The sequence below is a fragment of the Hippocampus zosterae genome, chromosome 5 (assembly GCF_025434085.1).
Source record: "Hippocampus zosterae strain Florida chromosome 5, ASM2543408v3, whole genome shotgun sequence".
In the NCBI taxonomy this organism is placed as follows: Eukaryota; Metazoa; Chordata; class Actinopteri; order Syngnathiformes; family Syngnathidae; genus Hippocampus; species Hippocampus zosterae.
In genome coordinates this window covers 5,032,951-5,048,610 of record NC_067455.1, presented here as the reverse complement: position 1 = coordinate 5,048,610, position 15,660 = coordinate 5,032,951, and the positions used below count along the sequence as shown (strand labels likewise).

General features: G+C 44.7%; 2 protein-coding genes across 3 annotated transcripts in view; one reads left to right on the top strand and one right to left on the bottom strand.

Annotated features, from left to right (window-relative positions):
• ca14 (carbonic anhydrase XIV) overlaps nucleotides 1-15,660 on the bottom strand; it is a 159,703-nt gene that overhangs the window by 62,078 nt on the left and 81,965 nt on the right. The gene's annotated exons all lie outside the window — the stretch shown is intronic.
• tars2 (threonyl-tRNA synthetase 2, mitochondrial) overlaps nucleotides 1-15,660 on the top strand; it is an 18,019-nt gene extending 2,359 nt beyond the window's left edge. Inside the window, exons 1-18 of one of the 2 annotated variants that reach the window (XM_052065083.1) lie at nucleotides 1,621-1,905; nucleotides 3,025-3,197; nucleotides 3,276-3,390; nucleotides 3,763-3,884; nucleotides 5,275-5,386; nucleotides 6,072-6,136; nucleotides 6,247-6,325; nucleotides 7,865-8,011; nucleotides 8,431-8,529; nucleotides 8,794-8,963; nucleotides 9,042-9,204; nucleotides 12,229-12,366; nucleotides 12,530-12,607; nucleotides 14,117-14,217; nucleotides 14,390-14,491; nucleotides 14,565-14,637; nucleotides 14,729-14,843; nucleotides 14,922-15,660. In XM_052065083.1, the coding sequence (XP_051921043.1) occupies nucleotides 1,831-1,905; nucleotides 3,025-3,197; nucleotides 3,276-3,390; nucleotides 3,763-3,884; nucleotides 5,275-5,386; nucleotides 6,072-6,136; nucleotides 6,247-6,325; nucleotides 7,865-8,011; nucleotides 8,431-8,529; nucleotides 8,794-8,963; nucleotides 9,042-9,204; nucleotides 12,229-12,366; nucleotides 12,530-12,607; nucleotides 14,117-14,217; nucleotides 14,390-14,491; nucleotides 14,565-14,637; nucleotides 14,729-14,843; nucleotides 14,922-15,064 (2,070 nt within the window). In that variant the 5' untranslated portion in view covers nucleotides 1,621-1,830 and the 3' untranslated portion in view covers nucleotides 15,065-15,660. Of the gene's footprint in view, nucleotides 1-1,620; nucleotides 1,906-3,024; nucleotides 3,198-3,275; nucleotides 3,391-3,762; nucleotides 3,885-5,274; nucleotides 5,387-6,071; nucleotides 6,137-6,246; nucleotides 6,326-7,864; nucleotides 8,012-8,430; nucleotides 8,530-8,793; nucleotides 8,964-9,041; nucleotides 9,205-12,228; nucleotides 12,367-12,529; nucleotides 12,608-14,116; nucleotides 14,218-14,389; nucleotides 14,492-14,564; nucleotides 14,638-14,728; nucleotides 14,844-14,921 lie in introns of those variants that run through there. The other variant, XM_052065084.1, reaches the window with a different exon arrangement.

Below are 15,660 nucleotides of genomic sequence, written 5' to 3'. Positions count from 1 at the left end.
CAGGCACGGTATCCACTTTGGATATATACTTGCATTCCTCAAATAGTGTGCCCATTGGAATGTTGTTGCTAATCAAAACAGCAGAACCATCATACGTAAACAACCATCATATGTAAACACCATAGGTCTTGAAAATTTAGTTACTTTTGTAAACAATTTGATGAGAGCTTTCCTCTTGTTCCAGGTAGATCGATCCACAATGATGTGCGTCAATTTTCAAGGGAGATACTGTCTGTGGGCTACAACTAGACTGCCTCAGTCACTGCACTTTCTCTACATTTCTCCAAAATTTCCGCCCTCCTTTTCTGACAATAATAATAATACATTGAGAATGCTAAATAAATATACATTTAAAGGCCTCCCTCCCGCCACCTTCAGTTGAACAAACGTCTCCAGCCAGTATCTGTGGGAAAGTGGTATAATGTGCTCAAGTTCACCTGCAAGCGAATGTCGTACACAATGTTAAAAATGTTTTCTTTCCTGTACCTGCAATTAACTTCATTCTGGCTCTGACAGTTTAGCTGTTTCTGTCACACACTATAAATATCTACCAATCTCCTTGTGACATGTTTTTAAAAGAAAATGACACAAGGTGGATGGTTGGTTGGGAAAAGTTTCATCAATGATGCGCTATCACCAGTGTGGGACTGTCCAATTTTTTAATCAGGGCAGCAACATGGACAGGTTGCCCTCGCAGTCAGTGTATACATGGGTCTGAGTTTTTATTTCCCCCCCCCCCGACGCCCCCCTTCATCCTGTGCTCCACACTGCATTTGGTTATTTCAGGCACCCGCTCTTCTGTGCATCTTCTAAAGACATTTAAACAGTCCTGCACCTCCATATAACAAAGCAACTCTCTATACAACGGTAGAACTTCTATCAGCATCACACACAGGAAAGAACATTAAATAGGCACTGTGTTATTGTCTTTTTATATATATTAAATTCATAACGTCTCATTAGAGCAGCACTAAAAGTCCCCCCGCCCCTTGCATGTCAGGTGTAATGACAATCCTGCTTTCTCCATGTTGCCTACTCGGTCGTGTACGTTTTGAAACTGAACAGAGTGCATATTCTCCCTGATTCCAAGCAGATTCTCCTTGGTTTTCCTCTTGTAAACGGTCCTTGGCAACATGCCAAACGTTTTGCCATCTAAATGTCACCTTTTTGTGGTTTAATTTTCTCGTGGTTTGAGTACATTCAGGTGTTTTTTTTTTGTTTTTACCCTAAACAGATTATCTGGGAGTGACTTTAGCACCACCGTGTGTCCAAAGTTGGGAACATCACGTACCACTGTATTTTAATAATGGGAATTTATCTCAGTCGAGTCGGAGTTTCCTTCAAATAGATGTATACGTTTATTAGCTTTTGTCTGGATTATCTTGCTATGATCGGGTTCTCAATAAACGCTGCCGAGCAGTTACACGGTTTTAATTTCCCCTTGCATCCGAAATCCATTTATGCTTCTCATCCCTTCAAGATGCATTAATTATAAATGCCCGTCATGACGATTAGTAAATTGTAGACACACTCGGGATAACGCAAAGCTGGTATATCATGATTTGAGTTTTGTTTGTATTTAATTTTTTTTGGGGGGACGCTTTTAAGTGAACATTTTCCAGCCCGATTTTAAGTCTCGTCGCATCGGCCCTTATTGATACGTTCCCGTGCAGATGCGAAGCAAAGTAAACGCTCCTGTCCGCTCACGAAAGCGGTGACGTCACAGCACGTCTTATTCCGGAATCATGGCGGCGTGTGTTTAGTGCAAATCGGTGTTGCTCGTAGTTGGACGACGTGACGCGAAAGCTCGTCCCGCCGCGTGTGTTTGAGATGGCGGCGACGCTGCTACTTCGGCCGCTGCTTTGGCAGGCGAGCGCGAGCAAAATGTACCGGAAGTACAGCAAGGTGCGCAAGTGTTTTCTTTCCCCGTGGTTAGCATGATATGCTAACGTTAGCATGCAGGAGGTCGGGCTGTGATGTCATTCAGTGTGGCCAGCAGCAGTTTTGTCACTCAAGACTAATTTATCATAAGTGGCTTTCCCTGTAATGTGTTTTAAGGTAATTTCAAAACTAAACATTAGAATCACCCGATAGTTTAAATTTTAAACTGCGTCTTCGCTCGATGTAGCAGCTTGCAGATACCAGGGACAAAAAGTACTTTTCTCTCTAGGAAGACAGCATGTTTCCACTCAAAGCATCGTATTTAGCAAAGTTGCTTTTTGTGTTTTTGGAGTGGCTACAAAAAATGTTCACCACAAGTGACATTAATGTATTGAGTTTTTTGGAACAGTACCCCGCAGTTATGTGCACTTAGTTTGAACTCTAGTGCAAGAGTCTTTTTTTCCCCTTTCGCCCCTTCAATTATAGACGTGTGCGATGTGATGTTATGGGCTATCAATGTTGCTGGACTTTAAATCAGTAGTTAAAAGCCCAGGACTATTAACAATTCATTTAAGAGATTGCTGGATCACAAAACTCCAGTTTAATATGCACACTTGTTTTACACATATTACACTTTGGCAATGCTTTCCCTCCACGTTTTATTTGCTACACTGAGTTCATTTATAATTAAGTGTAATTTAAGATTTTTGTTACCTGATAATGCTGCTAATGCAAGAAACTGTCATGCAGTTTGGGGGTCTTGCCTGCATTACTCAAACTCTGTTTTCATAAGGAGATTTATAGCATAATTTAACAGAAAAATGGAAATTGTTGTATGATTTACCGTATCGGCCATCAAGTCCAGGAATATTTACATCCAACAGATTGCTAGACCAAAGCATTCCAATTTTATAGGCGTACACAGTCTTACTAGGTGAAGTCCATGCAAAAAAAAAAAATTCATAGCACTACTGTTATACTGCAAGCTATTGCCTTTTGTCATCTTTTATGATGTGGAATATAATGTAATTCGAGAGTAATTAGGATGTAATAGTTTGGACAAATAGGAAGTACAATTTCAACAGTTTAATTGCACGAAGCATTTCTTAATGTCAATACCCTCTTGTCAACATTTGTCTTCAGGCGTGTCCGGCGTTGCCAGAGCGAGTGCAAGTCTTTGAGTCTCTCAGGAAGCGAAAGGCTAACAGGAAAGTTGAAGCTTCTGAAAAGCACATCAGTGTCCAAGTGGGTGATGGCACGATTGTGAAGGGAACCGCCGGGGTCACAACGCCACTCTCTGTCGCACAGAGTATTCGGTAAATGATCAAGCTGCATGTTCATTTTTTTTCTCTTTCAATTTTGAACCACTTTCTTAATCTCATTTTCCCTTGCAGTGAGAGAGGAGCCTTGGTGAGCAAGGTGAACGAGGAGCTGTGGGATCTTGGGCGTCCCCTAGAGGCTAACTGTCAACTACAGCTTCTTGGCTTTGACTCACTGGATGGAAGACAGGTACAAACATTTGCATATTTTAGCTCTGTGCTTGCTACTTAGTTTTTCTTTACAAGCTGCAATATTATGATTCATCGGTATAACCAAGCACCTCGTTAAATATACATAAATACAGCGTTTGTGCAAGCTTCAGCAGTACATGATTTATTCCTATTTTCTGCTGTTATCTCTGCTGCCTGATTTGTGGTAAATGCGTTGTTAAAAATGGCAAACACAGGCAATAATTTAACTCATTAAAGTTAACTGCATATTTGGTGCCTTTGTGGTCCTCATGTCAACATCCTTTTTTTTTTTTTTTTTAATTAGCGATACTTAAAAATGGGATGGCTGTAAATTTGAAATGTTCCAGTCTACTGCACCTTTGTCGTTCAGGCAGCATGGCGAACAGGAGCATGCGTGCTGGGTGGAGTATTGCAGAGTGAGTTTGGCGCCAGAGTGTATCGCCAAGGAGCGACGGAGCTCGGCCTTCACTGTGATCATTTGTTGGATGACAGGTCAGACGCTGGCCTCTAAAATGAATCAAATGGAAAGCTTACAGATGGAATAACGGTGTCAGTAAAACACACACGTGCGCTATCACAAGTAAAACTCAATATCTTGATTTATTTTAATCTTGTATTCCTTCTGTTATAAACGGTGATGGTAACCTACGAAATGATGGGATAGCATGATCGTCTGAAAATGGAAAGTGTAATGTGACAATGCTCGTCGTAACATTTGGGGGAAAAAAATGTATTCTTAACACCAATGGGGTCATGCCGTTTTAAATGTAGGTAACTTAGAGTATCTGTTCTGCTTCCCATGTTTTTCGGTTCAACGGCCATGTTGAGATTGCAACTCGGTTTAATGTAAGCATTGCAAAACGCAAAAGACAAAGCAAACGCACAGTCCATCAGAGGGACTGGAACTGCTAATTCGCAGTTAATGAGTTTGTATCCGGTATCTCTAGTATTGCTGTCTCTTAGCGGGTGTGCACACTTGTGCAACTTTATTCCAGTTATCAATTGCACAGCTCTTTCAAAAGGAGTCAATTTTTTATTGTACTGTTTTTGGTCACAATGATGTGAAACGTTTTGGAATGATTTATCAGCTATTTTTTTTTAAAAATCATAAAATCCTTTTCATTTGTACAGGGGGTGTGTAGACTTTTTATACTCAAATTCCCCATGACAAATCTTCTATATATATATATATATATTGCGCGTCGTCCTGCACGCGGTCTGTCCTTCCGTCTGTCCCTTTTCAAAACGTACCTACTTCACTGTGCCGCTCAGGCAGTGGCTCACTACGATCGCGCGGGCATCTTGGCGAAAAAATGTTGTCTACCCACAAGCATTGCAATGAAATTGTTAGTTATTTAGTAGAGCTAAACATCTCTTTATTTTCACGATAAACAATGAAGATGAACAAAAAGTTGAACCAAGCAACAACACTTTTGTGGGCCGAAGGCCCACCTTACCAGCCTTCCGCAGGAACTAGCTGATGAGCCGCCCGGAGGGCGGCGAACCAGCTAGTGTATATACATATGTAATGTATGGTTTCAAATGTAGTTTTTGAGCAACTTTCACTGCGTCATTTCAACGCACTCTCCGACTTTATTCGTCGTCGACAAGAGTTCACGTCTGAATCGTTCGGTGTCCATTCATGTCAAGTCAGAAGTGACGAGCTAAGTTAGTTTGGCCCAAGTTAGCAAAACAAATCCCCCGCCGAGACGACCCATATCCCTCCTTGAGAGAAAGCCAGCGTTACATCACGTGTGCAGGGGCCCCGACCCACCTTGGCCTCATTTCTTGAAATAGGAGCCCCTCTTTGACATTCCTCCTCCGTGCGTGAAATGTCTGTTTGTCTTTTGATGTTCCACCTGCGCTCTTCCCTTGCCAACAGTGCTGCCTTGTCTCTGAGTGACGTGGAGGAACGATGCAAGGCGGCCGCTGCCCTCAAGCTGCCTCTGACCAGGTTGGAACTCGATGGAGAAGAGATGAGTGAACTCTTCCAGGTTCGTAACACTCGCGCGCTCCAATTACTCAGCGATTGATCATCCTCCTTCAGACAAAGGAGAAGTGGCAGTAAAACAGGCCAAAATCCATATCTCAAGGTATAAGGGAGGAAAAAATTACTCACAAGGTCTGGTTATAAATGCGAAAAATAAAAACAAGTCTTGAGTTTAGATTTAAACCTTGTAGCCACTCCGGCCGTTTTCTATCGCAGCTGGTCTCATTGTGGTCGCGGCTGACCTCTGGCGCCTGTCCCAGCTGAGTTTGGGCGAGAGGCAGGGTACACCCTGGACTGGTTGCCAATGAATCCCCGGGCACACAGAGACAAACAACCGCATACCTTCATTTCAGACACATGGACAATTTTGTCTTGAGTTATTCTGGCTTTTTAAAATGTGCAAGGAAGTCGGAGTTCAACTCGAAAGCCACAAAAGCACATGGAAATAGGCAAACCCCACAGAGGAGGAGCACCAGCTGAAATTTGAACCCAAGACCTCTTGACTCTAACACAGACTTGCCACCGCTAGGTTGCCATGCAGCCCCACTCTTCATTGATGATAACCACCACTTGTTGACTTCCTCTCCACGTGTCAGACATTGGACTCGTCTGCAGTTGTCGCGAGAACGTTTTCTGCATTTGTGTGTCCTATAACGGGCCTTTTTCTTTTGTGTATTTATTTTTTGTAGGATGACATGCTCAGTTTGCGGCTTGCACGGGAGCAACTCAATGGCCCAACTGCTACGGTATACAGGCACGTGTGTTCACACACACACACGCACAAACCAACACCTAAGATGTACCATATACTGTATATACACGCACACTCTCGAAAATAGTCTTGCAATGATTTGTGTGACACAGGTGTGGAGACAGCATAGCCCTCTGTAATGGGCCCCTCCTACCACACACTGGCCTCCTCAGGGTGTTCAAGATGCTCCAGGTGCGTGCATGCGTGAGAGTGAGTGCACCGCTGATCCTCTTGACGGGTGGTAGCCGGCCACAATCGCACAATGTCGTAGTCTACCATTTCTGAATTTGCCATTGGCGGCGGCTATTGATTCCATCATCCGGTCGGTTAACCACTCAACCCAAGTTTATTTCTGGAGCACTTTGAGAATAAACCGCAGCTGCAACAAAGTGCCGTACAAAACAAAGATGGACCATGAAAAGACAATAACTGTCAACTGTATTTATAGAGCACTTTAAAACACCCACCACTGTATACACGAAGCAAAAATAAGTCCCACAGCAACGATAAAACAAATTGATAACGAAGACCGTAAAAGTAAAATCGGGTCTCATGCTGAGTCAAGAGACACAGAATAAAAATGAGTTTTAAGGCGAGTTTGAAAGGTGGGCAGCAAGGGCGGGTTGCCGATCATCTTAGGAGAAGGTGCATGTGTGTGACGGTCAGGTGGGGTTTCACTCATAAGATTAACCTCCCCCCCCCTCCCATTTCACTCTTTATAACGGCAACATCAAGGGCGCAAGCAAACCTACTTCCCTTATGGGATGAATAAAGTATCTGTCTATCTAATCTGTACCCGTTTGTCCGTGTGAGGTGTTACCAGCGGGACAGTTGAAAAAAAAAAATAGCCTACCTCAACCCAGCAATTGTTTCTCATGGCCTTCTCTATCTTATAGCTAGCTAGCTATAAAATAGCTAGATTATATCTAAGCTATCTTATAGCTAGCTTTGATCATGACAAATAGCCGTTATTTTATCTTATAGCTAGCTAGCTATAAGCTAGCTATAAGATAGCTTAGATATAAGCTAGCTATCTAGCTTAGATATAAGCTAGCTATCTAGCTTAGATATAAGCTAGCTATCTTATAGCTAGCTAGCTATAAGATAAAATAACGGCTTTTTGTCATGATCAAAGGTAGCTAGCTTATATCTAAGCTATCTTATAGCTAGCTAGCTATAAGATAAAATAACGGCTTTTTGTCATGATCAAAGGGCAGCCTTGCAATGGTAACACTCTCATAATCAAACTGAAAACGAAGCGGTGCCGTCAAGAATAAATAGTTGTATGTTCAACAGAGTTTTTTGTGACCTGGTAATCAAGTGCTGTTTTAAGCCTTGCTAATCTGCCAAAGTGTTTGCTTTGACGGCCCATACATGTGGAGGGCTTAATGCGGCTGTGCGAACGGAATGTACCTCGTGGTTATTGATCCATGAGGAGGCCGTTTTCCATACTGGCCCGTCCACCGCGCTGACTGCGATTCCATGGCGGCAGCAGGATGTTTTTTTTTTTTTTTTGTCAGAGGCCAGTTTCCTGTCCTTAGCTCTTACAAACACACACGCTCGTTCCGTGCGCATCTGACAGAAACTCCGTGACTCGCATCGCTTCGCCCCTTCCTCGTTCGGCTGTACCGTTTTCGTCCTTTCCCTTTCGCCGATTCTTTACGCGGCGCTGACATTGACGCGAATGTTTCTGCTCCGTCCGCACGTTTGCTCACTCTCTCACCCCCTCAGCTCTCACCCCTGACCCTGGCCGATCAGAGCGAGTGCCCGGGTTTGATGCGTCTCTTCGGGGTGGCCTTCCCTAGCGACAAGGATAAAGACGAGTGGGAGAGGGAACAGGAGGCGGCCCGCAGGAGGGACCATAGACGCATCGGCACGGTAAATGGGGCCTCTTGATCAAACGAGACCAAACCCGAGATATTGATTTATCCGAGCTCAAGGCAAGGGTGCGCCCTGAACTGGTCGTGAGCCAATCACAAACTCGAGGCAGGAGGGCTGCATTTCGCCAGCGAATTGAACTCACGTCACCATGGCATATATTCTTTGTCTCCTGTATAGAATGACTAATATCAGTGCCAAACTGGGAGATTGCGGCAAATTCTGGGCGGGCCACGCCCCTGCTGAAATATGATTGGCTGCTTCTGCTTAATGGCATTTCCATTCCATTCAATGGGCAAAGCTGACTTGAAACGATAGTATCCCAAGGCACTACTGCGTAAGAATACTTCTTAAGCAGCCAAAGAAAACGCTTTCCGCATGTCGGTGTCGATGAAAAGTATTGTGTCATGTTTTCCCAGGAGCAGGAGTTGTTCTTCTTTCACGATGTCAGTCCTGGAAGCTGCTTCTTCCTCCCGAAAGGAGCCCACGTGTACAACACCCTCACTGATTTCATCAAGGTGAGCGAGCGTCTTTTGAGGCTTTATTAACTAAACCAAATTTAGCTTGGGGAGGGGGGGGGGGGGCATTTGCTGTCTTTTTCCACCGGGTGCAAGCATGTCAAACACGTCTGCTCAACACATCCCAGAGGGCATTGTTGTTTTCCCATCAACGGTCAGGATATTGGGCTCGTTAGTCTGCGTTTATTGCCGTGCGCTGACAGTTCAGGCACGTTCTTGCACTCTGTGTGACATGCACGCATCCTTCCTCCCTCTCTTGGGCAGAGCGAGTACCGGCGGCGAGGCTTTACCGAGGTCATCACCCCGACTCTGTACAGCACTGCGTTGTGGGAACGCTCGGGTCACTGGGAACACTACAGCGACAACATGTTTACAGTCACCTCGGGGGGCTCTCAGACCTACGCGCTCAAGCCCATGAATTGCCCCGCGCACTGGTACACACACATACTTTATGCTCAGGAGGCCATGACTTTTTTTTTTTTTTTCAAACTTCTTTCCATCTTGAATTTCAGTCTGATGTTCGAGCAGCGTGTGCGCTCGTGGCGAGAGCTTCCTCTGCGCTGGGCCGACTTCGGGGCGCTGCATCGCAACGAGCTCTCCGGCGCTCTGGGGGGTCTCACCCGGGTCCGCAAGTTCTGCCAAGACGATGCTCACATTTTCTGCACGCCTGACCAGGTACGTAATAAAGCGTGCTCAAGTGCTACATGGACCGTACTTGGCCACCAGCAGCTGGCGTTGCCTTGGGGTACGAGTTGTTGGAGAAATGCGCCTTCATTCAAGTGATTGCTTTGACTTGTGAGCGCAGTCTTGATATACAAGTGCAAAACTCCATGCACTTTACGATAAGCAGCAATTTGTCAAATAGCCAGTATTTTCTTCAAAAATCTCTTCAGGCTTTTTAGTGCCACTCTTGAAAACACTCAGAATTTGACCGTGTGCATTTTAAAACAACTAGAGCTGAATATAACACGACTCACAGTCATATTTATGCTCCAGGTAGAAGGAATGGTTGCCATACTGTTGAGCTGAGAGGAATGAAGGTGCCTCCATGAAGTTTTTGAACCTCACTTGGCTTCTAGGCTGCAGTATGATTGGCTTCTCGTGGCCTGCCATATGCATCTCTTAAGAGGATAAGCCTTATTGAAAATGGACGGATGTCTACTCCTGCCTCCAAGTGGCCAAGGCGGGCGCACAGAGCGAGCCGCGTTCAATTGTTACAGTTGGACCGGAAATAAATACATTTTAATTACATTTATGTAATTAGTGAATTTATCATAGTCTAATTTTATAGAGTGCTAGTTTACCTCCTTGAAATAATACACACAACAATAGTTGTTGTTAAGAGCATTTCCATTTATTTCAATGGGGGAAGATTCTTTGAGATGTGAGTGTTTCTGATTTACGGAGAGTTGTCACACAATGAATTAAACTCTTATGTGATGGGACGACCGTACAGAAATCCCTGTAAGTTATGCCCTTCCAAAAATTGTTGTAATCGGCCGGAGATGCCACAAGATGGTGTCAAAGCACTTTCTTTTTTCTTTTTTTGGGGGTCGGTGGTTGTTTTTCTTTTGTAAATGAAGCCACTTGTCCAAGTTAACCAAACTGAACTAAATAACTAATAAAACACAGTTGCCAACACTGTTAATCATTATTTTTCCCCATTTGGGGAAAATGTCCATCCGTGATATGATCATAACATTTGCTGGAATAACCCATTTTAAATGTTGGCGCAAAAGCGTTTGTAATCCGACACAACCTGTAAATGGAACACACGTGGGATCATATTAGAGCGAATAGATGGGCCACACTAATACAGTGCCCTCCATAAGTATTGGCACCCCTGGTTGAGATGTGTTTTTTAGCTTCCAATTATTTTATTTTTTTTCTAAATAATATGGGACCTTAATGGAAAAAAAGAGAAAAATCCAACCTTCAATACAAGTGCATTTATTCAGTGGGGAAAAAATCCCACATAAAGAAATAATTATTTGACATCAAATCACCTGTTCCACAATTATTGGCACCCTTAACAATTCCCAGGAAATAAATATAATTGAAGCATTTCTGTCATTTCTACAGTAGTTTACAAAGTTTACCAGAGTATGTAGGAACATTTAATTAGTAATTCATCACTTCCTGTCTCCCTGGGGTATAAATATGACGTGACACCGAGGCCATTTCTCTTATCCACTCTTAAACATGGGAAAGACAAAGGAACACAGCATACAAGTGAGGCAGATGTGCGTCGACCTTCACAGGTCAGGCAGAGGCTACAAGAAGATTGCCACTCAACTGCAGCTGCCCATATCCACTGTGAGAGGAATAATTAAGAAGTTCAAAACAACTGGAACAGTGGTAAACAAGCCTGGACGAGGAGCCAAGTTTATTTTGCCACCACGCACAGTGAGGAGGATGGTAAGAGAAATCAAAAGATCTCCAAAGCTCACTGTTACAGAATTACAACAAATGGTAGCATCCTGGGGTCACAAAGTCTCCAAATCAACCATCAGGCGCTGTCTACACGCCAACAAGCTGTTTGGGAGGCATGCACGGAGAAAACCTTTCCTCACTCACAATCATAAACGCAAGCGTCTGGAGTTCGCCAAGCGGTATTGGGGCTTCAACTGGGACCGTGTGCTTTGGTCAGATGAGACCAAGATTGAGCTTTTTGGCAACAAACACTCTAAGTGGGTCTGGCGTACCACGAAAGATGCGCATGCTGAAAAGCACCTCATACCCACTGTGAAGTATGGGGGTGGGTCAGTGATGCTGTGGGGCTGTTTCGCTTCCAAAGGCCCTGGGAACCTTGTTAGGGTGCATGGCATCATGAATGCTTTGAAATACCAGGACATTTTAAATCAAAATCTGTTGCCCTCTGCCCGAAAGCTGAAGCTGGGTCGTCACTGGGTCTTTCAGCAAGACAATGACCCTAAACATATGGCCAAATCTACACAGAAATGGTTCACCAGACACAAAATCAAGCTCCTCCCATGGCCATCTCAGTCCCCTGACCTCAACCCCATTGAGAACCTGTGGGGTGAGCTGAAGAGGAGAGTACAGAGGAGAGGACCCAGGTCTCTGGATGATTTAGAGAGATTCTGCAAAGAGGAATGGCTGAAGATCCCTCTTTCTGTCTTTTCCCATCTTGTGAAACATTATAGGAGAAGATTAGGTGCTGTTTTGTTGGCAAAAGGGGGTTGTACAAAATATTAACACCAGGGGTGCTAATAATTGTGACACACATTATTTGATGTCAAATAATTATTTCTTTATGTGGGATTTTTTCCCCACTGAATAAATGCACTTGTATTGAAGGTTGGATTTTTCTCTTTTTTTCCATTAAGGTCCCATATTATTTAGAAAAAAAATAAAATAATTGGAAGCTAAAAAACACATCTCAACCAGGGGTGCCAATACTTATGGAGGGCACTGTAATTGTGCCGACATTCCAGCTTGCTGAATGCGCCGCTTTGTCCTGATCCAACCTCACACTTAAACATGTGCTGCACACTGCGCGCGTGTAATCCTGCTCCCCCCACAAAGTTCGCACCACCACGCTAACCTCTCAAATACCATTTTCAAGTCTGCAGCCAGTGGGCGTCCCACCTGATGTGGAATTGGACGCTTCCAAATGTACGTCTGTTATTGTCGTTAACGTGTTGCCCCCCCCCCGACCCCCACCCTATGCCCTCACAGCTGGAAGGTGAAATTGTGGCTTGTTTGGACTTTGTGAGAAGCGTTTATCAAGTGTTTGGGTTCTCCTTCCATTGCCTCCTCTCCACACGTCCCACTCCCTGCCTCGGGGAGCCCGAGCAGTGGGACCACGCCGAGCAGGTAGGCGCTCAACCCGCTGCGCAGATGCGTCTCTCAAAGCAGCGATTAAGGCGTGTTCAATCGAGTGTGATTAAATGCGTGCACACACCCTCACGTGGCGACGACGTGACGATCAAACTGGGACTCACTCACAGTCTTGGCCGATGTTTTTGTTTGCGTGCAGCAGTTGGAGCGGAGCCTGCGGCAGTTTGGCGAGCGGTGGGAGTTGAACCCAGGGGACGGAGCTTTCTATGGGCCAAAGGTGAGCGAGGCCATCAATCAAAGTCTGGGTCACCTTTGCGACAGCGTGGCTTAAAAAGAAATACTCCGCTCTCGGTCGAAAGTGTGTTTGAAAACAGGAGTGAAAGTGTGTTTTCCAGGTCCTCGAAAAGTAAAAAAAAAAAAAACTAATAATTTTTGACAAGGCTTTTGGAAATCTCAGTGAAACTACTGCATGGGTCAGATTTTGGATGTTTAAAACTCCATTAAAGTGATGTTAAAATTTAAATTGAAGTGGCAGTGCATCATCACACCATTTCGGTAATGCAACAGCCCAAAAGCGCAAAAAAAAAAAAAAAAAAGGCCGGCTCTCTCCGTCACTCATTGCTCACCGTGATTTCTGAAATATTATATTTGGGGTGAAACGACAGCAAAACGTTTTCTACTAAAAGGTCTTCAACCACGGACGTGTAAATGCAGACTTTACTCCCAAGTTGTTTGACGCAACCAGCTTGGGAGAAGCCGCTCTGGTAAAAAACCACATGAAGGTGAAGAAACGCTCGCCGGCTGCCGCACCGACGCGCACGGCCGTCGCTGCGGCCAGCTGCGTTTCCAGATGCAAAGCAGACCGACTGGAAAGGAGCACCAACTGAACTTCTGAGTTTTGCGGCTTTAAGTGATCAACTCCCACACCCCCGTCGGAAGAAGAAACTCTTCATGCTTCCTGACGGCCAGATGAATAGACTTGCATGTGCTGAGAATAATTTTTGTTGATTTATTTTTATTGATGTTGATATTACGTATGATAAGATAAGATAAGATATCCTTTATTCGTCCCACACTGGGGAAATTTACAGCCTGCTCATTTAGGCTTCAGGAGGTCAACCTGAACTAAATACGTGTTGAAATGTGGGCATAAGTACTTTGGTTTAGGTGTGACACTCAATTTGAGTTTTTATTGCTTTAAATGCATTTTCAGGCGAGTTGAGCATGTTTTTTGAGTTTGAATGCATCTTCCTAGGAATTAGTTGTGTAGTCAAATTAATGGTCATTTAGACTTCAGGAGGTCAACCTGAACTAAATACATGTTGAAATGTGGGCATAAGTCCTTTGGTTTAGGTGTGACACTCAATTTATTGCTTTAAATGCACGTGGTTTGATTCACAAATGTTTCAGATGATCAACCCCCCCCCCCCTTTTTTTTCCTTTTTTTTTGCACACCACTCTGTTGCCAGGAAAAGTATTGCTTCAAAAAAAAAAGTGACGCCTGCAAATAGACATAAGATTTTACAGCTCAGGTGTGTGCGCCGACAGTTGAGGCAGGTCAAGTCAGGGTGCGCCTCAACAAACAAACAAACTCGCAGCTTCTTTTAAAAAAAAAAAAAAAATTCTCCCTCCACGTCCAGTTCAGGCGTGTTAGCAGCAATTAGCGACATCGGCTCCAGTCTGGTGCCATCTCATTTGAGCACGTCTCTTTGCAAAAACTGCAATTTGTACTGTACTGTAGTAATACATCACCCCTTTTTTCCAACCCCCAACGCGTCATTTGCAGATTGACATCCAGATCAGAGATGCGATGGGTCGACAGCACCAGTGCGCCACCATCCAGTTGGACTTCCAGCTGCCAATCAGATTTAACCTTCAGTACGTGGGGTAAGTGCACATTCTCTGATACCGCAATTCATTCACCGGGGAACCTCTTGAGATCAACTTGAAGCCTGACATTTGGCATCGATTTGCCACAGGAAATGTACTGAATCCATTTTCTGGATCCAACTCCTCATCACGGCATCTTGCTTAAGCGACTGTCCGTGTTGGTTTTTAGGCGAGATGGCAAATGCCATCGGCCGGTGATGATCCACCGTGCCGTGCTGGGCTCACTGGAGAGGATGATTGCCATCTTGGCTGAAAACTTTGGAGGGAAATGGTGAGATCAAACCGGTGTCAGGTTGTGTTCGATCGGACGGAACTCGTCACCATTTGGTCTTGGTCTTCCATAGGCCGTTTTGGTTGTCTCCGGCGCAAGTCATGGTCATCCCCGTTGGGAGCAGCTGTGAGGCAGCCGCTAAACAGGTCAGTCGCAAATTTACGTTCTCTCTCCGGTTATCTTGGGGGCGTAGCCCGTGGGGGGGAAGCACAAGTCCAATGTTTGTGTTGTCCTAAGTTGGTTCAGCAGTTTCGTGAAGCCGGCTTCATGGTGGACTTGAACGAAGACGCCGGCGCCACCTTAAGCAAGAAGATCCGCTCTGCTCAGCTGGCACAATACAATTACACGTTTGGTAAAGACCGCCGATAATAGCGTGGCCCACGTTTACAAGCCCAGTTGTTTTTGTGACGACAAACGTTTTGGCTTCCAGTGGTCGGCGATCAGGAGTGCGAGAGCGGCACGGTGAGTGTTCGGAGTCGAGGCGGCCAGCAACTGGGCAGGAGGCCTGTCGAGGAAGTTCTCATGGGCCTCTCGCGACTACGAGACTCCAGGAGTAACCAGGCCCACTTTTAACTCATTCACTCCCAATGACGTTCTTAAACGTCTTTTCAGACTTGGTCCAGAATTGGCTGGGACTGAATGAGTTAAAGGGCACAGAAGTGACATTTCCCAATCAAGTCACGCAACCGGACGACGCTGAAACATTTTCATGGTCACAAAATACAATCACCGTTTTTGGTGACTGCCTTGTGATGGGGTTTTCTTTGAACCTTTTTTTTTTTTTTTGCCATTGCCCCGTGCAACTCGGGTGTGGCCGCATGGCGCGTTGTGCTGCATCTTAACTCGATCTGATATATTTGATAAGGCCACCCCTTCCAAAACAAACTCGAGGGGAAAGCGGCATGTCAACGGCTATAATTCTTCATCCTGGGACATTTTCGTGAACTTGCGTCATAGAAATGTTATTGGGGAAACATGGGAGCTGTTTCGAAGTTTGAAATCATGTACAGTATACTGTATCTCAATAAGACATCTGCAAACTATTTGTGAGAAAATTACGGACGCGTCCCTCAGAACGGTTGTGTAATGTAACCAATGTTCATTTGGTTTGCTGCCCTCCAGCTTGGAAAAGTGCAGCTTCGCTTTCCAATAAAGCTGCGTAAACTATT